General features: G+C 39.9%; 3 protein-coding genes across 5 annotated transcripts; 1 reads left to right on the top strand and 2 right to left on the bottom strand.

Annotated features, from left to right (window-relative positions):
* Positions 1-247: 247 nt before the first annotated feature.
* On the bottom strand, positions 248-7,443 carry abcb8 (ATP-binding cassette, sub-family B (MDR/TAP), member 8). 2 transcript variants are annotated; one of them, XM_071521415.1, is made up of 16 exons: positions 7,280-7,443; positions 6,352-6,688; positions 6,106-6,261; positions 4,503-4,597; positions 4,078-4,183; positions 3,035-3,196; positions 2,831-2,916; positions 2,653-2,750; positions 2,443-2,548; positions 2,285-2,318; positions 1,995-2,131; positions 1,802-1,896; positions 1,572-1,705; positions 1,243-1,390; positions 908-1,158; positions 248-711 (listed from the first exon to the last, which is right to left on the bottom strand). In XM_071521415.1, the coding sequence occupies exons 1-16, from the start codon at positions 7,375-7,377 to the stop codon at positions 628-630; spliced, it is 2,127 nt and encodes a 708-aa protein (XP_071377516.1). In that variant the 5' UTR covers positions 7,378-7,443; the 3' UTR covers positions 248-627. The 2 variants fall into 2 exon arrangements, with proteins under 2 accessions (XP_071377516.1, XP_071377517.1); XM_071521416.1 differs by having other exon boundaries at positions 6,352-6,682.
* Positions 7,444-7,738: 295 nt separating this feature from the next.
* atg9b (autophagy related 9B) lies at positions 7,739-21,008 on the top strand. Its single transcript, XM_071521414.1, has 14 exons — positions 7,739-8,006; positions 8,281-8,416; positions 8,812-8,855; positions 9,166-9,230; positions 10,230-10,400; positions 12,607-12,748; positions 12,976-13,724; positions 14,165-14,318; positions 14,606-14,785; positions 15,297-15,542; positions 16,051-16,289; positions 16,418-16,511; positions 16,647-16,717; positions 17,418-21,008. Exons 2-14 carry the CDS (start codon positions 8,308-8,310, stop codon positions 17,539-17,541), a joined length of 2,388 nt encoding a protein of 795 aa, XP_071377515.1. The 5' UTR covers positions 7,739-8,006; positions 8,281-8,307; the 3' UTR covers positions 17,542-21,008.
* A 1,324-nt stretch (positions 21,009-22,332) lies between these two features.
* On the bottom strand, positions 22,333-23,741 carry LOC139645665 (uncharacterized). 2 transcript variants are annotated; one of them, XM_071521450.1, is made up of 4 exons: positions 23,578-23,741; positions 23,334-23,456; positions 23,066-23,170; positions 22,333-22,746 (listed from the first exon to the last, which is right to left on the bottom strand). In XM_071521450.1, exons 1-4 carry the CDS (start codon positions 23,734-23,736, stop codon positions 22,528-22,530), a joined length of 606 nt encoding a protein of 201 aa, XP_071377551.1. In that variant the 5' UTR covers positions 23,737-23,741; the 3' UTR covers positions 22,333-22,527. The 2 variants fall into 2 exon arrangements, with proteins under 2 accessions (XP_071377551.1, XP_071377552.1); XM_071521451.1 differs by having other exon boundaries at positions 22,333-22,741.
* Positions 23,742-25,673: the final 1,932 nt, after the last annotated feature.

The following is a 25,673-nucleotide window of genomic DNA, read 5'->3' as shown; positions in this document are numbered from 1 at the left end:
ACCCCTGTGGCCTCCCCAGTCACCAGATTTAAACATCACCAAACATCATGAGAAGCACTGGAGCACAGAGTGTAAAGTAGATTTCCACCTCCTTCATCCCTCAGTGAACTGGAGGTTTTGTATGGCAGCTTTCCAAGGATTGAAGCTGTTCAGAAGACAAAGGATGGCCCTATACTCCTTGTGACAAAGCATGGAAATTGTGTGCCCATGTATCATAACCCTTGGAAAAACAACAAGGAACAAAATGATCATTAAAAGCATGTTTTATTGTCTTTTTTACTAAATACATTATATTCTTTGACAAAATGTAGAATTCTATACAGGACAAGAGAAAATAACCCTGCAAAATTCCCATTTAAATTATATACTGTACAATAGTGTTAATGGACAATAAACAAAGGATGATGAACTCCAGCAGCCACTGGCTGCAACAGACGATCCAGTTGGTCCACTCATACATGTTACATATACAAATTTGAATTTTAACAATTGGTAATAAAACTAGACCAAGAGCTGATAAAATCACAGTGCATGCTTAACCTATTGTTCATCTGTTCATGCAGTGTTTCCCTATTCATTTCAGACATATATTTCATAACTTACAGTAGACCTACAGTAAATTAATGCTCATTTCTGTGCCTCAGCTCTTTGCCTGCGGATCAGATCAGAATAAAGTCCTCCTTTGCTCAGCAGTTCCAAGTGAGTCCCAGCCTTGAAAGAAAAAAAACGGTAGCTGTTGGATCTAATTAAAACTGAGTATTACACAGTAGAATAATACCGAAGCATCCAGTATATCTATCAAAGTGCTAATGAACATTGACTTAATTGAATTCTCTTGAATGCTTCTAAGAACTTGCAAGATAGTGCAATAAAATTGACAAGACATTAACATGAGATAAGACCTCACCTCCACAATGCGGCCATTGCTCATGACACAGATGAGGTCAGCCCCCTGAATGGTGCTGAGGCGATGGGCGATGATGAGCACAGTGCGACCCCTTGTGGCCCTGTCCAGAGCCTCCTGCACCACTCGCTCCGACTCTGCATCCAGAGCGCTGGTGGCTTCATCCAGCACCAGGATGCTGGGGTTCTTGATCAAGGCGCGGGCGATGGCAATGCGCTGTTTCTGGCCTCCTGATAGCGTCACGCCTCGCTCACCTAGGTTTTGAAAATGTAAAACTTTAGTATTTACTTGGCGCACCATTTTAAAATAGTACTAAACATCTAAATGAGAGCGCATACCAACTACGGTGTTATAGCCATCGGGGAAACTTGTGATGAATCGGTGAGCATTGGCTTGCTTGGCTGCGTTGATGACCTCAGCATCGGTGGCCTCAGGCTTCCCAAAGCGGATGTTGTCCATGACGGATGAGCCAAACAACACCGGCTCCTGCAAAGAGCAGTGGAAAATCCAGTGAAAAGTGGACAGCAACAAATGTAAAACTAGTAAGTATTCCACTTACCAGTTTTACAGATTGTAATAATTACTAATATTACTACTGCACAAATGAGGTAAAGTGAATCACCATATAGTAGATTATCTGGATGCATGAATGATAAGTGGACTTTACCTGATTGATAAATCCAATAACTTGTCCCCTGAGCCAGGATGGGTCAAGTGTTCGAATGTCGAGCCCGTCCAACATGATCACTCCACTGGTCGGGTCATAGAAACGCTCCAGCAAGGACGCCACTGTGGACTTTCCTAAAATGTATGGGATTAATTAATTTCTGGACACATGATAACAATATCGTTTACATGCCAAAAGATTGCAATCAGAGTCAAGAACTGGGTAGTTACCTCCTCCAGATTCACCCACAATAGCAACAGTCTTACTAGGCGGCAGTGTTAGGGTGAAGTTCTTCAAGATCTGATGGCCAGGTCTTGTTGGATAGCTATAAATATACACAAATACAAGCAATAGCACCTATGTTTTGATTGATAGAATACTATTGAAATCTGTATCTGTTTTGAATAAAGCCAATGCTCTCACCTGAATGCGATGTTCATGAAATCAACTCTTCCTGTCAGAGAATGGTAAGGGATGCGTCCTCCACCAGAGACCGGAATGGTCGGCTGTAAAGACAAGTACTCAAAAACCCGGGCCCCAGAGCTCATTCCTCTCACCATCTGTAGAGAATATGTTGGAGATAGAGAAAATTAGACAAAATGCCAACTGCATGGCTCACTACATCATCTTTCAGATTTCTACAGACAAAAAACTAATGTTAAAATTGTGTTTTAAATGTGACTTTTTGATTTTACATCCAATTTTTCACTCACCTGTCCAAACAGGATAGAGATGCTGGCCAAAGACCTGAGCATAAAGAAGATAGATTAGTTATACCGTGACATAAAATTACTTTAAATTGATGAAGTTCATTGTGCGTGGTGGTACAGTGTGATCATTAATCATTCACTGAACAAGCTGTATCTCCTACCTCTGAACAGTCTGGGAAGCTACCAGGAAAGACATGAGGTCTCCAGGGGACATTTCGTTGCCAGCCATTAAAGACCCTCCAGCAAAAATAGTTCCTAGAACAATGCCTGTATCAACGGAAACACAACACAAAAACAGCACCATACTACGTCCTGACAAACCAGTATGCAAAACAACGTGCTTATCAGTTAAAATGTTGAAATACACTCACAGTTTAGGGTAATATTTGACAGTCCTTGGAAAATTGCTATTCCTGAGCCAAGAGTTTCATTCATTTCACATGACTTGTCAACTTCGTATGCATATAACCTGGGGAAAAAAAGATATTGGATATTGATATGATTTGACACTCTGTAGATATTCTGAATCAAAAACAAACTCTCACTTACTGGAGCTCCCGCTCCTCCATGGCAAAAGCTTTCACTGTCCGCACATTGCCAAGTGCCTCATCTGCCACCCCTGTTGCTTTTGACACCTTAAGTCCGACACACACAAATTTCAGTCAAGACACAGTTAGACATGAAATTGTTCAGCAAACACCAAAGTAATGACCAAGATTCTAAGCAAAATGATTATGCAGCACTTTGACACACCTGTTCTTGAGCCAAACGGGACAGTTTGCGAAGGAATGAGCCAATCAGAGCCCCTGCTCCCACTAGACAGGGAAGGACAACTACCGTCAAACCGGTGAGTTTGGGGGAGATGACATACAGGGAGACAAAACACCCAACTGTCTGTGTAATACTCCTCAGACCCTGCAAATATCCAAAAAGAACAAAAATCAGAAGGCTAAAACTAGCATACACTCTTTAACAACATATTGTATCATAGTGTGAGCTTGTTCTGAAATTAAGGTTATGATTAGGGTAAGGGTCAATTTATCTACTTAACTTTTTGGATGGAATATGACAATTTCAAACAATGCTGCTTAGCCAGAAAGTGGCATCTGATTTTTAGCACATGTGGTAGCACAACAAAGAAGCTGTGACAATAAAGTATTTTATTTCTCATCTCCGTAGCCTGTCAGATGGGATGAGGCAATGTTGTTAATGTTAATCCTTGCACTAAGGTTACTGTGGGGATATTTCCAGTTGCATGCTCCAAGCAAGTAATAACCTTGCCTTTCTCAGTGAATTTCTCAGTGAATTATTATTCTATAAAATAATAAATTACCTTACTGAATGTGAGGCAATTTATTCTTTTACAGAACCATGCGTACATTGTTTGCAGAGTTTTACAGTGGGTGCATGTGGCCTTGTCACACCTATAAGAATAGATATGCCCCTTTGCTCGTAATTAGATCCTGTTAGTTCTGCTTAGGTATGACATGTGATTGTATACTCCTCATTACTGCGCACCTATCTTGTTTAGAGCACATTTTTGGTTCTGTAACAAAATTCTGAAAAGAGCTGTGTTTTCCTGCAGTCACGCTTGTTTACATGAAAACCCTCCAAACACACTGCCTGCTCTTTGGAGGAATTGGTGTGGAAGAGGTTTAGCTAACAGAATAGGTAGACAATAACTGGGGGTAATGATCAATAAGGACAGTATATTACTGATTAACAACACTTTTACTACGCAAATACAGCACTATGACACCTATCCTATGATTGCTAAATTATGCAACTGGCCATACCTGAGAGATGACCAATTTAAAGGATGACTTGAACTCCTGAATGTCAGCAGTCAAACGATTCACCAGCTGTCCAGTTTTATTGGCATCAAAGAAGGCCACATCCTGCCTGAGACAAAATAGCAATGACAAGATTAGCGTTAGGAATCCTGGTTATACTGTAAATGTGGTCCATCCATAATCTTCACAGCGGAACATTAGCATAAAGTTGACAGCATCCTGGTTGAACATTGTTGCTTTTTTTCCCTCATACCAGCCCTTGGTGCAAAGCATCCATATGTCAACATTTAATCTTGCCAGTCCCAAAGCATCTGCTCTTCAAGGGATATTAAGAAATTTATGTGTAGACTTTCATCAGTGCCAGCTACCAGGAATAAAACAACATGACAATGCTTTATGAACATGGTCCAAAATTGTGGAATATGTACCTCAGTAAAGATGCGAAAAGGGTCTTCCTCATGTCTGCTGCCACTCTCTCCCCCACTCTTGACAGCAGGATGATGTAGCCACTGGTCAGCAGCCCCTGCACAGGAGGTGATTAATGAGCAATGCGACTGACCATTTTGCAGTTTGTAAACAATGATGAAATTTATGGGTATGCGTGTACATTTTGCCACAGAAACTATGGCAATGAATGCAATAGTTTAAGCAGCTATGCAAGGGCACAAAGCATCTAAGAGGGAATGGTACCTACACAAATTCACTTTGTCCAACAGTGAGATCTGTATGCAATTACTGAATGAGTGTTGGACATTAAAAAGTGACATGCTGTTCAGTGGCCAGATATACTGTATACATGTACTTGGCAAAGAAACCTAGCATATACTCCGAAGAGAAATTATGAGCATACAAGTCATTACATGCATACAACTATCTGCAGCAATGTAGAATATGTTAAGTACTATGACAAGTAGGCTACTTAACATACTTAACTTAGTACTTATGTACTATGGTGGCAAGTTTTGTGTCCTGAAGTCAGATGTCTTCCCCACCCAAAGACAAGGACATATACAGTATGTAAGACTACAATGTATGAGGCTTGAGTTATAATACACAAGCAAGATAACTAACAGGGACATCCAGTACACACAGGCAGGTAGGTATTGTCTACTTTTTGTTGTTGGTTTACTAACTAGAATAGTACAAGCGTACATCCAATGTGAAAAGGCACTTGCACACAAAAATTGTCTCACAGTCACACATGTACATAATAAAATATGAATTACGCTTTTCTGTTTCTAACTGATGCCATTCAGCTAAGGAAGTTACTCATCCCCCCCCCCCCACACACACACCTTTTCTCCCACTCACTCACACACACATATATACGCACACACACACACACACACAGGATCTGTGATATAATCTCAGCTGGGAGTGAATGTTAAGTTACTCCCTCCTGGGTGTTCATACTGGTTCACCTGCTGCAATGTTCAATCAAAATCACAAAAATCTTCATAATTTCATGAAGGTTAGCATTATATCTTCTGTCTTTTTAGCAAATCAACACAGAACAAATTTTCCAACTGATGTGTATATATACGTATATGTAGTATGCATGTGATGCTATGTAAAGCCCTTTGAGACATGCTTGTGATAAAGGACTATATAAATAAACAAGAATAGAATAGAACTATTATGGACCGTATTTCACTTATATACATTTTTAGCACGAGGCTTCCAGTGGGAACACCTGATGAACCAATCAGAATTCAGGGTTGACAGAGAGCTTACTTGGTGTATCCCCATTAGATCAGCTGCCAAAAAACACCACTTTCCTTAACAAAATGCATGCAACTGTCATGACACTGGCAAAACATAATGTATAGTGGTACATCTTCTGGTGTAGTGTTACACAAAATAATGGCACTCTTCAGACTTAACTATATTAGCATAAGCCACTACCCTGCACTAGCAAAAGTAACCTATCAGATAATGACTGATTTGACTTGATCCTCGTTAAAACAATTATGATGAAGTACTGGCATGGTGCTACCGCTCATCACATTGATAGAAGTCTCATATACTTACTTGGATAGCATACAGTCCAAGCAGCTTCAGGGCAGGGCCTCTTATCTCACGGATGTAATTCCCAGCATGTTCTCTCAGGTAGCGGGCCACAACATTCACCAAGTCTCCCAGCATTAGGGGAATTTGAATATTCAAGATGGCAGCACCGAACGCAAGCTGAACAAAAGAAAATAATAAATTTAGTTGCTCAGCATAAATGCCATGTCAATATCCTAGGTGTATTCTGATGAACTGATGAATGCTTACCACAACGGCACCGATGAGAGCAAAGAGCTGAGGTTTGACAAATTCCCACAGGATGTGCCATTTGAACTCAGGCACAGTGTCTTTGGCTACAACTTCCACTGGGGTGTTGTTGTTCACATCTGCCTCACAATAAGCTACATGAGCAAACAGCCGCGCAGAGACAGTGAGGGCCGCTGGCCCCAGGATACACTTCAGAGCCACTCCTGGGGGTCTGGATGTCTGAGTGGTGGACTGGCGGACAGCTCTCTGAGCCAGACTCCAGATGCGACTGACAGCATTACTAGGTTGTCGTGAGGAACCGTATGCATTAGACACCGGTGACGAATACAACCTGGATCTGAAAAAGAATTACAAGCAATACGGATAAGCATTTCAATTCATAGTATTCTGTTACATCACCACATCTTGGTAGGAAAATAACAGGTGATTGTAATATATTAACAGGTGATTATAATCAAATGACAGCCACAGCTAATGAGCTGTGCATATGGAAAAGCACAATATTGGTAGGAAATGCATGTAACATCATGGGAATACTATGAATAGGCTAAATCGTGAAAACAGGAAAAAATGAATGTAATATAAACAATGCTTCTAAAACTTTAAGCAGGTACAATAGTCTTAGGGCAAGCCAAGTTTTCAGGCTCATGTTCAAAATCTATTAACAGCCTAGCTGTCCCTGATCCTAAAAACAGCTGACAAAACTAAAATACACAAGGAAGCTATATCAGTATATCAATATCGCTTAACACTAATGGGAAACCACTAATGGGAAACAGTGTTTAGGTTTGGTATCTACTGGCTAGTAAAATAAATTGGGACATGTTTGTCAGTATTACTTAACTACCTATAGCTAGCAGATACAGATCAGGTGTTATGACTGTAGTTAACCTAGCTATAACATTGGGTACCGACCACATTACCCTACCGTGAATGTTTCCATAAATCTCGTGTTTTATTGCATCGCGTGTATAGTGGCCGCAGTGGTGCAGTTGTGCTTGCTCTACAACAAAGTAGGTGAAACATGTTTCGGTTATTTCATGGATAGCACGTTTCTTAGGTTACACTAATCGCTAAGCTCGGAAGGATTCAAGGGGCAACCTGCAGGCTGCCATATTACCCAGAGTGCATTTCTCTCGGGCAAAGTGAAGAGCTCATCTTTATTTTGGTGTTTAAAAATAAATAAATTCGCTGTTATTTTATAATAGGCAATTTTCTGTGGAGTTTTTGTAAATTTTAAGCGACTCGTGCCATACCTCTGAAAAACAGAAGTCAATTTTTCTTTAGTAAAACTACAATATATATCCGGAAGTGACGCTACGTAAAAAACAAAGTGACGTCAATGATGTTTTGTTGACATTTGTTTGTGAAAGACAAAACAGTGGAGACATACACAGATGGTTTATTTTTGGAAACCAAGTGACCTCGGGATAGCTCGATTGAACACTAAGTCTAGTTTGTCGTGAATAAGGTGTATCTACTGAGCGAGCTCTATTCAAGACAAGAGTCCAAGCAAGACGAAGGGAGATCAAGATTCAGCGGATGGACCAAGTAGGGAACAAAACAAATCGTTGCACCCTTCTTTGACTACCCGAGTGGCTGAATCATTCACAGGCTAGCCACAGCCACCAGACAGTTGGCTTAGGTAGCTATATGTAGGTATACTGCACTGACTCGGTACCGAAGATTTGTTTGCGGTTTCACCTCCACACTTTTTAACCGCTACCCAGTATTACCTAAGTTAGACAAGTTAATCATGAAACGGTAGCGGTACACTGACACTGGCCGTCAAACTAGCAAGTTGGCTAATGTTGACGGTAGCTAGCTATCTTTATTGTTAGCTAAATGGTCAAACCGCTGGGTAGCTAAAATTGCGAGGCTGTATTCGCGCATTTTCACAAGTGTTTACTAAAACTGACACTTTATTAGGGAGTGACTGGAAGAATGTGAAGCACAATGGCCAACTTTGAAGCTTACCAGGAGTATCAGAGAATTGAGGACTTTGAGGAGGACTCACCGCCAGGGGAGGAGGATTTACTGGTGCATGTGCCAGAGGGCCTGAAAGGTAAACATGTCAAAATGCCTATAGCTGTCTAGCGAACTGCACAGGCAGGTTTCGTCTCTGATGATTTTGATGTTAGATGTGATGTTTTTAACTTAATGTAATGTCCTCTGCGTTGATCCTTGTCTTCTGTTGATGTTCATTACTGTGTTGTGTAATGTTATGTTTTTGTGTTTTCACGTGGACCCCAGGAAGAGTAGCTGGAGCCTAAGCTACAGCTAATGGGGATCCTAATAAACCAATAAACCAACCTATAAACGAATGTACCTAATAAGTTAGCAATTTTAAAATGTAATATAATTGAGTAAATCTTACAGGGGTTTACAGCCTTAAGATATACATACATAGTTTCGATAGACATACAGATATGTAATGCTTTCATGCCCATTCTCTTACAGACTCATGGCACCACATCAAGAACCTGGATAGCTTCTTCACAAGGATATCCTTTTAAATTCAAGGCCAATTCAGTAGCAGCTCTCTAATAATGTACTGTCAATTTATTTGTAACTGGTTTCTTGTCATATTGATTCAGCCTTTTTTTTTTATATCAGGGCCTTTGCTAGTCACATAAGAATCAGTTGCCCCATTTTACAACATGGTTCAGTGAATTTCCCAGACAGCCTTAGTACTCTGAGGCCTTTGTGTTCTCTTGTGTTAATCTAAAGATTGTCTTTATAAACATGAGGTGATGTTTAATTTTTTTTTTTTTCAGTTAGTGATATCTTATTTTCCTTAACTAGACTGTCCACATCTATCATTTTCATCAAAAGAATGGCTTTGCTTGTATGATGTTGTCAGAGTTCTTTGAACTTATGTAAGTATTTAGTATCAAATCTTAGGTTCTAATGCAAAATTAATACATCGTAGGACATATATAGGAATATACCTTTAATTAAGAGCATCAGTTTTAGTCTACAATTCTGAGTGGGATCTTAGTTTTCAATAAGATTTGGCTGCAGTTATGTTGCTGGTAATATTTCATGTTGTCATGACAGTTGAGCATGCCTCAGGCTTCAACATGAACAAGCTCAGCCAGAAGATCTGAACAACAGCTATACTTTAATCTCATAAGAAATACCTATTGCCCCCAAACAAAACTTAATTTTGTCATTTTGTTCTAAATCATCTTCTATTAATTACTTTAATGCTTTCTACTACACAAGGGATTTCTACATCGCTATTTTGTGTGACATATTCTTATTAGCCCAAGTCTCTTGTCTGAAAAAAAAATCTCATCAGGCTGGAATATGAACCAACATACACAGGGACAGTGTTTGATTTTTACTTTCATTTCCCACTTGCATGGTAATAATTTTTGGGGAAATGCTCACATCTAAAGCCCTTGCCAAGTGCTGGCACATTCAGGATAGTGACTGCTTAGTTTGATGGCCTGAGATTAGTTTTTTTGCTGGCTCCACGCCAGTAGGCCATCCTTATTATTTGATATATTGCTGGTGTTTGTCTGATTCTGGTCACAGTGGGTTCATTCACATGGGGCCCCTCCATCAGTGAGCTTGGGAAAATCTCCACCATGACAGCTGAAAACAAACCTCAGCCTGTCAACATAATTCTTGACAATAGATTACTGTGCATTACGCTTGCAATGTCTTAACCACAGTATTATATACTTAAATCAACTGTCTATTGATATGCAGAACAAATACCATTGTCTGTGGCTTGATGTTTAGAAATGATCTTGAATATTAAATTGTATGTTACCATTTGTATTTGCTCAATCTCACAGATTTGCTCAATCTGTCATTAAGCATAAAAAAAGACTAATCTCAGTTTTTTTTTAATCTCCTCCTCACAGTCAGTTTCTGTTTGTTGTCACATTCACAACGTTCCTATTCAACTGCGTGGAGTATGATGTCCTGTTTGCCAACCGAGCAGTCAACCACACCGGGCCGGGGCAGAACCCCTTGGACAGGAACAAGGTCACTCTGCCAGATGCCATCCTACCTAGCCAGCAGTGCACTCAGAGGTAATCCTGTGTAATAGTTACATATGGAGAATTTAGGTGTGTGAGACTGGGCTTATGTGGAATTGCCTTAAGTATTTTTTTCTGCCACAGTTAAGCTGGTTGGTATGGGGGCAAAATGAGTGAAAAAGTGAAAAAATATGATGAGCCTATCCTCTCATTCCAGGGACCACTGGAATTGCAGATTGGGTACTGTGTTCTCAAGCAGTGATAGGCTACGATAGTGATAGGGACCCTTTAGAGACAGCAGAACTTTATCGGGCCTTTGGAGGGATTTCATTTGTCTGGCCTAATTCAGTTGTAATCAGACATTCAAAACCTAATAATTGCTTATTGGATTGTGTCAACTATGGTTTCAGACTGCAAGATACAGTCACATTCATAGGCTAGGAATATGGAGCAGTGGCCTACTTTACCATACCCTGTGGGTCTCTTTCTTTAACCCAGAATATGATGAAGACAGCTCTCATGTATTTAAAATGTTAGGCAAATGCAGTTATTAAAAGATCTTTTAATAACTGTCAGCACTTTAAAAGCAGTATTTGACTTTAGTAGAACATTTCCACCTTTTAGCACACAAAACCCCATATGAGATCATGAACAGTTAACCACCATTATTGGCTGACCTGAGTATCCGTAGTGATGTTTTCATTGGACTTGCTTGTATTCTTCACACCTAGTCCAAAAAGACACAACTCTAACACATAGAAACTATGGCAATGTGACTCAGATGTTACATTTTGCATTGTGTATTATCCTTTTGAAGACTTCTGCCTAATTACAATTATTGATCACAAGTTGGGAGAAAAAAAGTCTGAATACCTATGGTGACAACTGATTCCCAGGTCAGCTAGTGCTAAGGGGTGAATTTATTTTTAAAGCCTTTTTTTTTAACCAAAAAGTACAAAGTGCCTATGAAATTGTTTGACCAAATTGACACATACCGTAATTTTAAGTTTGTTTGCTTCAAAGTGCGAGAGTGAGACCTGTTTCTGTGAAACTTGTTTCTTACTCAGTTATTTTAGTCACGCATGCTTTGAAGGGCTTATGGTTTATCTACGGAGCAAAGCTGATTCTAGCATAACAGTTTTGTTTCAGGTTGAATGCTTCAAAGCTGATGCTTAAGGGTAAATTAATGCTTCTAATGTACACTGATTACGCAATTTTTTTTAGTAAGAAAGCACCTAAGATTTGGATAGCTTTGCTGTTTATTTCAAAGAAACCCCTATAATTGGTAGCCCCAAGTTGCAACATTCCTGCAGAGGATGATTACTTGGAGGAAGTTATTTGTGCACTATGTTCAGAGTGGTATTAGGAAATGGGGCAGATGTAATTGATAGCTTCTGTGTGGTAAAACTGGCCAACCGAGACACTGACAACTTAGCTGGGCCAGCAAGCTGACAACCACATGACACCTCACTAGCTGGCTGCAAGGCACAAACCACCCCCACCCCCGTCATCTTTTTCCAAGATGTAGCCTAGCCGCTGCTTGTTTTTCTCTTGCTAGTCTAGTAGGCCTATCATCAATTTGCCCATGAGCTGCTGGACCATGGCTGAATAATCGTTTATATCAAAGTCGATGACGTACAACTGCTTGGCATTCTAACTTGGGAACAGCATGTCCCGCAGTGTGGAACCACTCTCTCTTTCTCATACCATCCATAACCCCTCTCTGATTTCCCTTTTAAACCCACATACTTATCCCTACCTCATTCTAACATCTTGTCTGTTTTTATTAAATTAAATAACTCAAGAGACCAACAGCAATCGCACTAACATTGGCTGCTGTATGTTTATGTGTACCAGTATAGATTTCCTGATATCCAGTGTGTTCTTGTTTTGACACGGGATACTCAGAAGCTTCCTTATTTGTGGATTGGAGTAGGTTGGCTCTCTAACCCACAGCCTGTAAACAAGAGCTTGGTGTCATTTGAATGCATTACAACAGAGAGCAACAGTTGCAAAATTCCTCATCTGTTTATCATGTTTTAAGTTACATACTGCTTAAGTGGTCAATTTATGTACAAACATGAGGGTGGGGAGTGGGGGGGTCATGCTTGCACCCTTGAATACCTGCTTTAGATGGTTCTCCTTATAATTCTGAATCCCAGATGTCTTATGAGCCTCCTTCTGTTTTTAGCAATTTGTCAGATTATTTATAGGCTTTTTCTCTGTTTGCTATCCCTTCATCCCTTCTGTTTCTATTCAGCATCCAAGAGAACAGCTGGATCATATTCCTCCTTATCATGGCAGCCATCTTCTGGATCTATCGGCTTGTCAAAGTCTTCTGCAATGTTCTGAGCTACTGGGAGATTCGGCAGTTCTACATCAAAGCGCTGAAGATCAGAATGGTAAGGCATGTGCTACACGTGGAGCCGTGATGCAAAACATGTGCCACAGCAATAGGTCATCCACGTCAATTCTGAAATAGCTGTTTTGAGCTTATGAATAACCAGAAATTAAATGATTAGCAATCCTAGGATGATGTCACTGATCTGTGTCACAGATCTTAGGTTTGGTGTCATGTTTTGTCTCTGTATTAGTCAGTTTCCCTTACGCTCCTTTCCACCTTCCCCAGGATGAACTGTGCAACTTCACATGGCAGGAAGTCCAGGACCGGCTCATCAGCCTGCAACGAGAACAGCAGATGTGCATCCACAAGAAAGAGCTGACAGAGCTTGACATCTATCATCGCATCCTGCGATTCAAGAATTACATGGTGGCCATGGTCAACAAATCTCTGCTACCAGTGCAGCTGCAGCTCCCCCTGCTGGGCAATGTGGTCTTCCTCACCCAGGGCCTGAAGTACAACTTTGAGCTCATCCTCTTCTGGGGGCCTGGCTCGCTGTTTCAGAATAAGTGGAACCTGCACCCCAAGTACAAGCGGGCTGGAAACCGCCTAGAGCTTGCCCAGCAGCTTAGCAGGGTTATCTTGATGATGGGCTTGGCCAACCTGCTGCTGTGCCCCTTCATCCTGGTGTGGCAGGTGCTCTACGCCTTCTTCAGCTATACAGAGGTGATCCGAAGAGAGCCTGGAAGCCTGGGCGCACGACGCTGGTCCCTCTACGGTCGGCTGTACCTGCGACACTTCAATGAGCTGGACCATGAGCTGCATGGGCGTTTGGGTCGTGGCTACAAACCCACCTCCAAGTACATGAACTCCTTTACATCACCACTGCTGACTGTGATGGCTAAGAATGTCGCCTTCTTCTCAGGCTCAGTGTTGGCTGTGCTCATTGCCCTGACCGTCTACGATGAGGACGTTCTGACAGTGCAGCACATTCTAACTGCTATCACTGTGCTGGGAGTGGTTATCACTATCACCAGGTGAGGACAGCAACTGGAGGGTGACACAGTGTTTCTGGTAGAGTTTTATGTAGATCTCGGTGTAGTTTTCATTCGGAGACCTGTTTGTTCTCCGGTTTGTTCCTAGGCCCATTGCTGGACCACTCTCAGTGTGTTGCACTGCAACTGTGTTGCACTTTAATAAAGGGTCATTATTTTATTTAGTGTTATTTTGGATATTAATATACAGACAAAAGTGCTTGAATGGCACTTGTAAGAGGGCCTATTTCATGTACCAGTGTTATGATCCTACCTACCAATTATTCATGGACTCGTGAAAACTTTAGGGGCATTCTTGTCCCCTAAACGGTCACAAATTTTCAGTCCGAAAAGCAAACCCCTAGACATTACTAATTCACTTCTCTGACATGTCGAGGTAATGCTGTGGAAAAAAAAATTGTTGTGCTCCCATCCTACCCCAGGTCCTTCATCCCGGATGAGCATATGGTGTGGTGTCCAGAACAGCTGTTGCAGTGCGTGTTGGCACACATTCACTACATGCCAGACCACTGGAGGGGCAATGCTAACAAGAGCGAGACCCGCGACGAGGTGGCACAGCTGTTCCAGTACAAAGCGGTGAGGAAGGCATAAACTCAGTGGATAGACACTCATTTGTCACACTCAAACTGAAATTAGGGATGAGTTTTGGCTGTGATTGATGTATTTTTCCATGTAGCACCTGGTCAATGCAAAAACATGGTGAGACTAGATACAGTATGACACAAAAATGATTTATTGGTGTACTGCCTTTTGTTAATTTATTCTAAAAGTTGTATTTACAAGTTGGCAACATTGATCATTTAGAATTGGACTATATTTAGAATTTGATGATGAATTACAAGTGCTGTATTTGTGCAAATCAGGTATTCATCTTGGAGGAGTTGCTCAGTCCTATTGTCACACCCTTCATCCTCATCTTCCTCCTGAGGAACAAGTCACTGGAGATCATTGACTTCTTCCGGAACTTCACCGTGGAGGTGGTTGGAGTTGGGGACATCTGCTCCTTCGCACAGATGGACATCCGACGCCATGGAAACCCAATGGTAAGGCTGATTGCTTCTGTTACATAGGATTCAATCTCGGAACCCATCGTCTATCAGTCTGACGACGATGAGACTCTGGGGGTGACGGCCAATATTTCAGGGTTTCTGGTGTAGCCAGCGGACATCCGGACCAAGACTTCCTCTTCCATGCGCTGGTCATTGTTTACAGTCCGATTAGCAACTTGAGACGCGAGAATGGAGTTGGAGTTGAGAGACGACGTCTACGACCGGATTAAAGTGATACTTTTTGTAGGTGTTTTAGGTCCAGCCAACATTTCGGCTAATCTCTATAAACAGATATGCATATGAGATGTCGCATAGGATTCAACTAGTTATTCAACATTTATGTTTTGTGTGCCAATCCAGTCATTAGCTTGGGATTAGTGGGAGAGAGGATGACTCTCAACAAGTTGGGGTTACAGGGAATGTTTCATTTATAGGTTGTTCTCTCAACGTTTTGATAGTCAGAGTTGTTGCTTTCATTCATTTGTATCCTCTGATGTCTTTGCAGTGGATGTCAGAGGGCCAGACAGAGGCCTCTGTCTACCAGCAGGCTGAGAACGGAAAGACAGAGTTGTCCCTCATGCACTTCACCATCAAGAACCCGCGCTGGCAGCCCCCCCAGGAGAGCTCAGTGTTCATCAGCCATCTGAAGGAGAAGGTGCACCATGACGCTCAGGGAGGCCCCTCCACCCAGCTGCTGCTCTCTGAGGTTCCTCTCTGCTCCTCGCTGCTGTCCAATGAGTCTGCGTCTGGGGTAAGAAACCCTGAGGACCATGTCAGTCACACAAAAAATTAAAATATTAAAAACATTTTTATGTTAAACCAGATTAAATTAGATTTTTGAATGCATATAGTAATATACTTTTTCTAAAAATGCTTCAACGGTTCACTGAGGAATCCTATTATTATCATTTAACTATATGAATATTTAAATAATAGTTTGAAAAGTGGTTGGTTTGAAGTATATGTGTTGATAATCACTATTCATTACCATGGGACATTCAAATACTTCCAGAATATATTTGTTTCTGCATAAAATATTTTTTATTTGTTGAACTAAATAAAAAAAGATTTTTTATCCCAGGTCTGCCAGACATAACCACGTTTCCTTCCTGCTAGTTCTTTTTTCCTCAGTATCTTTATTATGCTCCATTAACAAATGTAAATAAAATAATTCAATTGTTTTCTTACTCATTATACAATATAAATACAGTATGTTTACTTAATGACTCACATGTATTGATGTGTCTTGTTGTGTCCAGCCTGACAACGTATTGGCCAGTGTCCTGGCCCACCCCGTTCTCACTGCGTCTGGACTGCCAGGGCGCGACCGCCACTTCCACCCACCCAACACGGCCGCATCTGCAGCTGCCAGCGTCTTGGCCTCTCTGTCCACCTCTCAGCTCCCACATGCCAGCCGCAGCCGCTCACATGGCCTCCTGCCCTTTTCCACCCACCCAGAGAGCACCATGTACCGCAGCGATCGCACCATCATCGACAGGTACTCCTCAGCTTTTGCATTCTCTGCTGGCCTAATGGCAGTATAGATTTGACCTATTGATTACATACTGCATCTGGATTCGTTTTTAGTGAAACTCAGTGGCTTTGGATAACACATTTCTTTCTCAGTATGTCTAACAGTGACTCTCGTATCCGGAGCAATGCACTGCTTTCAGAGTTTGCCTCAGCGGAGATGAGCCTCCATGCCATCTACATGCATGAGGTAATTTACTGACCAACAAACTATCATATCTATCCTCTAGTTCTCTGTTGTGTGCCTGGAGGTTTGTGTTTTTGTTGTAGTGTGTTAGTGTAGTGGTCTGTTCTGCTGTGCTGTGATGGCTGCCTGTCTCTCCAGGTCCACCAGCAGAGCTCCCAGCCCCAGAGAACTTCAGGGCAGTGGCAGAACCCAGTGCCGATGAGAGATCTACACACCAACACTGGTAAATCAAAATATTCATTTGGAAGACCCTTCCAGCCTCTGTGTGGGGGAAAAGGGAAACAAACTCAATAAGGACTCTTTTTTGCGTAGAATGAGGATTGTAGGCCTTTAAAAACCGATTCTACCCTAAGAACCCTCATGTGGGATGGTCATTACAAACAAGTTTCTCAGCCAAGCTTTGTTCAAACCCACAGAACTTTATTTTAACTTCTAGTCAAGATCCCAAGGTTTCCAAAGATACTGAATATGACATGTTGACTTTGAAGTGTATAAAATGTTGCACAAGACATAAAAAAAATTTGTCTTGGGTTTGAAGATTTCACTCAATATAAGCATGCTATAGCTTCAATGAAGCATTGGAATGAGCCGATACAGAATATCTCTGTGACATTGTCGTACAGTGTGGAAAATATGTTTCTTCTAACTTTGAAGCTACTTGAGGAAATTTAAGGGGAAACTCAGGGTGCAAAGGGTTAAGAGTTGCAGAGTTCAATAGATATCACAATTATTAAAATTATTAAAAAATATTGTAAATACAATATTGATAATCTCACTGAGGCCTGGAAGAGTGTGGCATTTTGAAATGATAAATGTGTAGGAATCCTGTGTTTTTCTTTTGCGTTGACTGGATTATGCCTTTGTGTCCTCACTCTAATCAGGTTTCCAGGCACATAGTGGCCTTGCTGCCAGCGGCTCCATGCCCACCACTCTCCACCTGGGAGGCTGGAGAGAGGAAGAGGAGGAGGATGAAGGAGAACAGGAGATTAACAATGGATCTACTCCAGAGCAGGGCACCAGGAGTAGTTGTTGAAGTGCCTTATGTCATAGGGTATGTGCTCTCTAACTAACTCTATAAGATGGCACATGTCCATGATCCATGCTATGTTTTCTTATTCTGTAACCTGTGGCATGACTCATTTCTTGAATGGAACCCACCAAAAATGGCTTTTTATCCCAGCAAGGACACAGAGCTATGATAATTTCTCTTTTCTCTTTTTTGTAGTGTTTACACTTTACTTTCTTCAACGAACATTGTGGCCTTAGATGATCTTCATGGAGAATTTAGCTTGGACCTTTAAAACATCGTTCAGCGTTTGTAGGTGGAGGAGCTCATTGAATAACCACTGTCTCTGCACCTCCATGCCTCTTCCTGTCACATCAGGCGGACTATGGCATCAGGGAAACCATAAGTCTTCCGTCCCTTTCACCATCATTTTGTCATAAACTTGTATTCAAAAATTGCTCATAAAGTGTGTGAGAGAGAGAGAGACAATATAGTGTGTGAACAGGATCACTGTGTGATGCTAGGTGGGGGCAGTTTAATTGTGGAATGCAAATGGCTCATCACAACTTCTGCTGTGCCTCTGTATGCACAATTTAAGTTTTATTTGTGCATCTGGGGGGTTTACAGTGAGGGTCTAATTTAACTTTTTTCACAGAATGGTATCTTTATCTGTGTTACAAAGACTGCAAGCTGTATCATAGCTGCCTGACCAATTTTGATTATGAGGAAAGTTTAATTCAACTTTTTTTTTTACATCGTTCTATTTGGCCCTTGTCATATGTAAATACACTTTTACGTCTTACTTATCTATGAATAATCCACATTTTTTGTACTACCAGATCTACTGCTTGAGAAAGATACAAAGTACTGAGAAGATAAAAAGTTGGCTGTAGCCACACTGCTTGACTCACCATGAAGACACAATGTATACCTAGCAAAAGCCCTATTGGGCTAGATGAAACATGTCTTCTAACTGGACATATACATGCTTTGAATGCTGCTGTCTGTTTTTAGTGGGCCTAAATACAGATTTTGTTCAGTATTAATATCTCTATTACTAATATCGCAATACATTTTTGTTCTTGCCTCTAAAACAGGATTGAAAGCATGCGCCCCAATTACACGTGGCATTAAAATCCCAATGCAGATAGAAGATGTCTTTTAAAATTCTATTTATGTTAGACACAAAGTCGGGCTTTATCACTAAACACCCATGTAAACACACACGTGGATTTAAATCTTATTTTTCCATATTACCTCAATGGTTGTGTAGGAACATTGGATTCCAGTATTTCCCCTTGTGTGTGTATATACATGTGGGGTTTGGCATCCTTTCTTGGCACAATCTAGATGCGTCTCTTATCTGCTTTGGGATTTTAATGCCAGGTGTAAATGGGACGGGTTTCATTTTCTGTGCTAATTCCAGAAGCATGCTCCTTTCCCAGTCTGTGCTCTAAGCAGATATTTTAAGTCAAGCATTGATGTCCTCCCAGAAATAGTGGTGGGGATTAATTTTCTTAGAACAAAACAGGGTGGTATTTCATTTACAGATCTGTATTGTGCACATTGATTTGTTTGTGCTGCTAGAATTTGTGTCCTTTTCCCCAAATGCACACATAAAAGTGGAAGTTCATCGTAAGGGCTGATTGTAACGCATGCACTGTCTGTATCTACAGCAGTTGGAGCTTTAGAGCTTTAGATTTTGGTAAAAGTCCTCTCAGTGTTTGCTTGATACTTTCTAAGAGAGTGTGAGGGGAAAAAACTGCTTTCAACATTCAGCATCATTTGTTAGGTTTAGGCTTATTTATTATGTTTTTTGCCCCCCTATTTAATTGATAGATATCTTTTATTATTTATTTTGGAAAAAAAGAAAAGAAAATGTATTTAGCTTATTTTGCTAAAATATTTCTTTACACTATAAGTCACAAATATAATAATGTTTGTGGAAATAATTGAAATGTACCCCCCACTTTAAAAGAGCTAAAGCTAAAGAAATAAGGATTTTCTTCAGAATGATTTATACAAAATAGAAGACTGAATAGACAATATTTACGAGAAGAAGTTTAAAAACAAATGTTAATAGGTGGTATTACCAATTGCATAATGGTTTCATCAGCACAGTCACAGATAACATGCCCAGCTGCATGATATTGAATGTGATGTACACTTGAAAACAAGGTGGCATGTATTCTTGTGATACCCAACAGATTTATCAACCCACTTTTATTGCATTCTCATCCTCCACTACTGTAAGGCGTCTGAGGGCACAGGTATGTTTTTGCCCTCCCATATGTTTTAAAACTATTCCTTGTTTTTTTTGGTGTGTTTGTGTGTGTGTCTGTCTGTGTGTGTGTGCATGTTGAAGGGATGAGTTGTGACACCTGCATTATTATGCTAACATTAACTCAGAATTTTGCACTGACAGAAAATATACTTTTTTAAATGTAGATATACTTGCATCAGCTACATTTTAGATAGGGCAGGTCTCAAAGGGACACTGAGTCAGTCTCCATCCTGAACGACCTCTCTCACTGTTTGTATATAAGCGTAGCATCAACATGCGTAGTATTGTCATTGTCCACAACAGACCGTCTGGAAGCACTGTGGCCAATCACGTTAGGTCGTTCTTACCTCTGGTCAGTAAAAGCTCGCCCTGTAGGGGAAGATGTCTCTCCGTGTTTCTGTCACACCTTAGACTTAGTTGAATACGCTATTGTAATTGCTGTTCATTTGTTGTAACATACATTTTTACAAAGGCAGCGAGTTTATGTTGTAGACACACATCGTCTCCACATTTACAGCTCACTGCTGGGTCTTTGTCATTTTATTTGAAGCAGTGCCTTAGGATTAAGGTTTAGTATTAGTTCTTTATAGACACCATTTCATGTAAACCATAAGACTTCCTTTCACAGATTTAGCAGCACATATGTACAGTATTTATTTTTTTTTGGCAAGTCATTGTGTATAGCATCAAATATACAGTGGAATTGTACTCTGATATTGTGGATGTGGCTTGTAAGATCAGTTGCAAACAGACAGATTTTGACATCTTGTATCATTTTGCATCTGACAACAGAATTAATCTTATTGTGTCTAAGTTTGCACTGCCTGTCTTCACAATCCTAAAGAAGCAGGAGTACGCTCTGTACCTGGCAGTTCATGGCCGAGCCTCTCATCACACTATGGCTTCTTATCCACTATACACCAGTCTATAAATCATGTTGACTGGAACGAGGTGCTAAGTTTTCATCCTAAAGTGTTGAATAGGTTTTAAGACATGTTTTATTTTGTTACATAGGTTTGTCTTTGTTTTTTGTTTTTGTTTTTTTCGGTAACTTAAGAGACACTAGCTGAAAATGAAAATGCCAAAAGAACTTGTTTTCAGCACAGCTTTACGATACACATTTTGTTTTCTGTAAGTGAATAGAGAGGCAAATAAATCTTATTTTGAGTGTATTTAATCATTGAAGTGTGGTTGGATATGTGATGTTGATTTGAAATAAAAATATAATATTTTAATTCTCTCTCCAGTTTGAATTCCTATGGCTAGTTTGTAATAACTTGTTTTACAGATCAGTTTCTGAATGATCAAGTAATTGAAAATATTGTTTTGTTAGAATTGTACTGTGTTTAATACAGCAGTTAACTGACAGTTCATGTGGAAAGATTTTAAGTTTTAATTGTAGTTTTAATGCATGTCCATTTTAAGAAATGTTAAAGATTATTTCTTTAGGCCTGATTGGACATGTATTGACAACCTGTTATACTGACAAGGATGCTATTATATATTATATATATAAAGATGCTACTAGATATAAAAATCCTGATTAATATGAAAACAAATCAGAAATGGTGCTTTTTGGCAGACCCAGCTCCATTAAATGGATCCACCATGAGTTATGTACTCTCTCTCTACTGTCTGCCAATGTCATTTTTTCTGCAATCTTTAGGTTTGACAACAAGGTTCAGAGAGTTGTGCAATCCTGTTTCTTCCATATGTGAAATATTTCCGAACTTAGGCAATTTCCATATTTTAGAGAGCTAGAAAAAGCCATCCATGCATTTAGCTCTTTTCACTTATAGACCCCCTGTAGCTCTGTATTCCTGCGTCAGTCAAAAGTTGCTCTCTTGTCTCCAGCTTGTATAAAATGCAGCAGCTAGGATTCTTGTAAGAACAGAAAGACAAACCCACCCTGATTTAAGCATCTTTACATTGGATTATGACTTAATTACAGGCAGGTCTCTATTGGCTGCTCCAAAGTCCAAATTGGCCATCAGGGCTCCTTGACTTTGAAATGACTGTCTCTCAAAGTGCATTTTATAGACTTGGTTTTATATTATCATCGTTAACTGTTTGACCTCCACTTTATGATTTACTTTTATGTTTCTTGCCTTGCTTTGAAATTTCTCTTGCTTTCTCAGCTTTTTTTGTCAATTTGATGTGTTGCTTTTGTTGTTCAGATATAAAGCACTTTGTAACTGTGTTTTAAGAAGTGCCTTATAAATAATAATAATAATAATAATATGTAGCCAATATGTTGTTAAATTCCTATCCAAAAAAATCCCTTTCTCACTTTTGCATACTGGCTTTTACTACTTTTAATTTTACGGGATTGCTTTATTTAACCCCTTTGCACGCATTGCTTATTTCATTACATGCTTTGTTTTTATTTGGTTGGCAATTTAGAAACAATCACTCAATATGTTCTCTGTTTGTATTGTTTTGACAACAGGTAGTTTACATTAGTAATTTGTTTTATAGATTAGGTGCTTAGTAATGAAATGATTGTACCACATGTCTTCCATTAAACACACTCTTGTTTAATAGAAATCAAAATATATACAGCAGACATGATTCAATTGGAAAGTTCAGATACAAACGTTGGATATAAAGTTGCAGACAATTTAGAGAATAAGTTCAGTTCATTGGTCAAAACACAGAGACACAAATGAATTTGAGTAATTGGAGCAAACGTGTAGACATGTTTTCACAGAAAGGAAACCACAATAATTTTATGCTGTGCGGGTTCCGCTATTTCCTCTGTTTCCACGTCCGGCTATTGAAGAGCCGCCTCCTGAACGACCTCTGCTGCTGCCTTTCCCCCCTCTGCTGCTGCCTTTCCCCCCTCTGCTGCTGCTCCCTCCTCTGCTGTTGCCTTTCCCCCCTCTGCTGCCACCGTTCCCTCGCCCGGAGCCCCTGCCAGCCTTGCTTCTTCTTGTCCTCACCCTTTTCTGTTGTTAGAGGGGAGCAAGGAAAGACAGAACCAAAAACTGCAATGAGTGAAAGTTCAGGAAGTTCAGAAGTTCAAGTGCCCTTCCTATACAGTTGAGAAATGATTTACAAATGTTGGCCCTACATAGCCAATACTTCTCCCAAACAAAAGATAAAAAGGACTTTAATGTTAACAAATCTACACTGAAATGTCAAAGGATATAGAAATACCACATCCGAACAATCAAAATGAGTGGTATTCCTACTTCGATTTTACTGACATTATTCTGTTTTGCTTAAAATGTGAACCAATATTTCAACAGGTGGTTATGGGTTTACCAGCGGAGCTTCCTCTGTTGCCATTTCACATCTAACTTCAGAGGCTGTGATGTCATTGACGTCTTGGACTGGGTGAGTAACCTTAACGTTGCACAAGATCAGTTTCTGAAAAGAGATGTTTGTTTTCTTTGCATGAGATACGGAACATACAGAGAAAAGACTGTCTGATAAGTCGCACTTCACAGTCATAACAAGTAAATACAGTATATCCCAACAAGAGTAAATGCTATGCAAATAGGTGAGACAAGTGTGTAATGCTTTTACTTACCCCATTTGTCTTCAGATGGCAGAGATTGCCGTGTTCCTGTGTGGAGTCGCACTCTGTCTCTTGTGCAGGAAATGTCAGGCTTCTGACTGGCACAGCAGACAGGTCTTCATCTGTAGGCTGCAGCTAAATACAGGAAAGATATTTCAGTGTTAAATCATGTGTAAATATCCACATGTGACACTTCTTTAAATGCCAATATCTTTGTATAAAGGCAAACTGTCTAAAGGTCTCCTGACATACTTACAGTTTCTACTTGGAGTTGATTCAGAAGTGGGCGGAAGTTCTCCAGAGGAAGCTGAAGGTTTAAGAGGAAATCTTCATAGTTGGGTTCAGCTGGTGTCTGGGCCTGGACCAGCAAGGTAACCGCAGCAAGAAGAAAGAACAGTCTCATCTGATCCTTCATTTTCACGTCTGTGTCCAAAACAGAATTTCTCTGGTGTTTTATACTCTGCTGTTGCTGAACTTCCAGCATTGAGCAATCCAGGGTGTTTGGGAAACCTGTGCCTCTTTACCGTAACAGTGAAGGGTTCAAGGGGGTCAACGTGCATTACTGCATTCCAAGCATTTCTCCACTGCAGTAATGGGTATCTTAACAGTAAGTGGTATTTACACATGATTGATGACTGAAAATGTGAAATTCATCACACAAAAATAATTATTTCCTATAATTACACCCTAAAGCCATTTTTATTTTGTCATATTAACATCTAGTGTAACAGAAAACAATTTAGTTATAATGAAAGAGGCCTATACAGTATTATTATTGGTGGATTTTTCATTTTCTTAAGATGGATGCCCAATTTAAGAAATGTTAATGATTATTTCTATAGGCCTGATTGGACATACTTGCAACTGAACCGAATGGGTAACCTTCATATCACAACATAGGCTATATCAAAAGTGTTATTGTTTGCTTTGAATACATGAGAAGTACACAGTCCCTTTACAAAGGATGTCAGGTCATCTTATCAGTCAAGTTGCACAATTGTTAATAACCACTTTACTGTCGTCGTAGATGTCAAAATCATGATTAATATGAAAGCAAATCAGAAATGGTGTTTTTTGGCAGAAGTCCATTAAATGGATCCACCATGAGTTATGTACTCTCTGTCTACTGTCTGCCAATGTCATTTTTTCTGCAATCTTTAGGTTTTGACAACAAGGTTCAGAAAGTTGTGCAATCCTGTTTCTTCCATATGTGAAATATTTCCAAACTAAATGGATCCACCATGAATTATGTTCTCTGTCTGCCAATGTAATTGTTGATGCAAATTTGAGCTTTGACGACAAGGCTAAGAGAGTTGTGCAATCTTGTCTTTCTTTCAAATGAGCAATATTTCCAAAATACTGCAGTTCTTGCAGTATTTTGTGCAGCTCTGTATTCCTGCCTCAGTGAAAATCTCTTTCATCTCCAGCTTGTTCAAAATGCAGCAGCTAGGATTCTTGTCAGAACACACGTGATTTAAAAGTCTTTACATTGGATTATCTGTATGTTTCACAACTAATGTTAAAATTGTGCTGATCTACAGGCAGGTGCCTATTGACTGTTCCAAAGTCCAGATTGACCATCAGGGCTCCTTGACTTTAAAATGACCGGTTGGCTAAATCAAATCACCTCTTTACCACCTCTCCTTTTTATAGACTTGCTTTAATGTAATTATGTTTTGCTGTTTTTGACCCTTTATGGTTTACTTTTTTGTTTCTTGCTTTGCTTTGCTTTCTCTGTTTTTTTCTGTCAAATTTATTAGGGGTTAAGGTTTAGGTTTTTTTTTTTTTTTTTTTTTTGTTCTTATGTAAGACACCCAACTGTGTTTCAAAAAGTGCAATATAAATAATAATAATAATATGTAGCAAATCTTCAAAAAGATAAACTATACTTTGCCTGTGTCATAATCGATGACTGAAAATGTGAGATTAATCACACAAAAATCATTTACCCTAATTACACCATAAGCCATTTTTATTTTTGTTATATTACAGCAATGGAAAGCAATTTAGTTATAATGAAAGAGGCCTATGTAGTGTTATTATTGGCCGATGGTATGTTTTATATCACTCATGGATGGAAAAAATGGTTGTCATATTGATGTATTGGATTTGTTTGTATTTTTTGCATGTACTTGCTAAAGAATTGAGAAAGTTCAGGTCAGGGAGGATTGTCATTCTGCCCGCACAGAAATCTGTCTCAGAAAATGCATCAAAGTCACATCATACAGCCTATTTTTGCTTGTGTTTCTGCTGTATGCCATTTCAATCATTTAGTCATTGCTGTGATAATGCAGAACAACCTATTGCCCATTAACTCCATTGCGACATACTGTACAACTATTGCACTGAACT

Source organism: Centroberyx affinis, unplaced genomic scaffold (assembly GCF_046629955.1).
Source record: "Centroberyx affinis isolate AG114_WGS23_722 - 3 ecotype Tasmania unplaced genomic scaffold, CSIRO-AGI_Caff_v1 ptg000888l_1, whole genome shotgun sequence".
Taxonomy (NCBI): Eukaryota; Metazoa; Chordata; class Actinopteri; order Beryciformes; family Berycidae; genus Centroberyx; species Centroberyx affinis.
The sequence above is the reverse complement of the archived record's forward strand: the minus strand, read 5'-3'. Positions and strand labels throughout refer to the sequence as shown.

What these genes read in the sequence shown, in the direction of transcription:
- LOC139645665 (XM_071521450.1), bottom strand. Translation starts at nt 23,736, where the DNA reads ATGAAGGATCAGATGAGACTGTTCTTTCTTCTTGCTGCGGTTACCTTG. An exon ending in ATCAACTCCAAGTAGAAACT is followed by an intron (nt 23,457 to 23,577) that starts GTAAGTATGTCA and finishes TCCTGTATTTAG; the next exon opens with CTGCAGCCTACAGATGAAGA. An exon ending in CAACAGAGGAAGCTCCGCTG is followed by an intron (nt 22,747 to 23,065) that starts GTAAACCCATAA and finishes CTCTAACAACAG; the next exon opens with AAAAGGGTGAGGACAAGAAG.
- abcb8 (XM_071521415.1), bottom strand. Translation starts at nt 7,377, where the DNA reads ATGTTTCACCTACTTTGTTGTAGAGCAAGCACAACTGCACCACTGCGG. An exon ending in TCTCTATCCTGTTTGGACAG is followed by an intron (nt 2,132 to 2,284) that starts GTGAGTGAAAAA and finishes TATTCTCTACAG; the next exon opens with ATGGTGAGAGGAATGAGCTC. An exon ending in TGTGGGTGAATCTGGAGGAG is followed by an intron (nt 1,706 to 1,801) that starts GTAACTACCCAG and finishes CATACATTTTAG; the next exon opens with GAAAGTCCACAGTGGCGTCC.
- atg9b (XM_071521414.1), top strand. Translation starts at nt 8,308, where the DNA reads ATGGCCAACTTTGAAGCTTACCAGGAGTATCAGAGAATTGAGGACTTT. An exon ending in TCAGAGTTCTTTGAACTTAT is followed by an intron (nt 9,231 to 10,229) that starts GTAAGTATTTAG and finishes TCCTCCTCACAG; the next exon opens with TCAGTTTCTGTTTGTTGTCA. An exon ending in GACGCCATGGAAACCCAATG is followed by an intron (nt 14,786 to 15,296) that starts GTAAGGCTGATT and finishes ATGTCTTTGCAG; the next exon opens with TGGATGTCAGAGGGCCAGAC.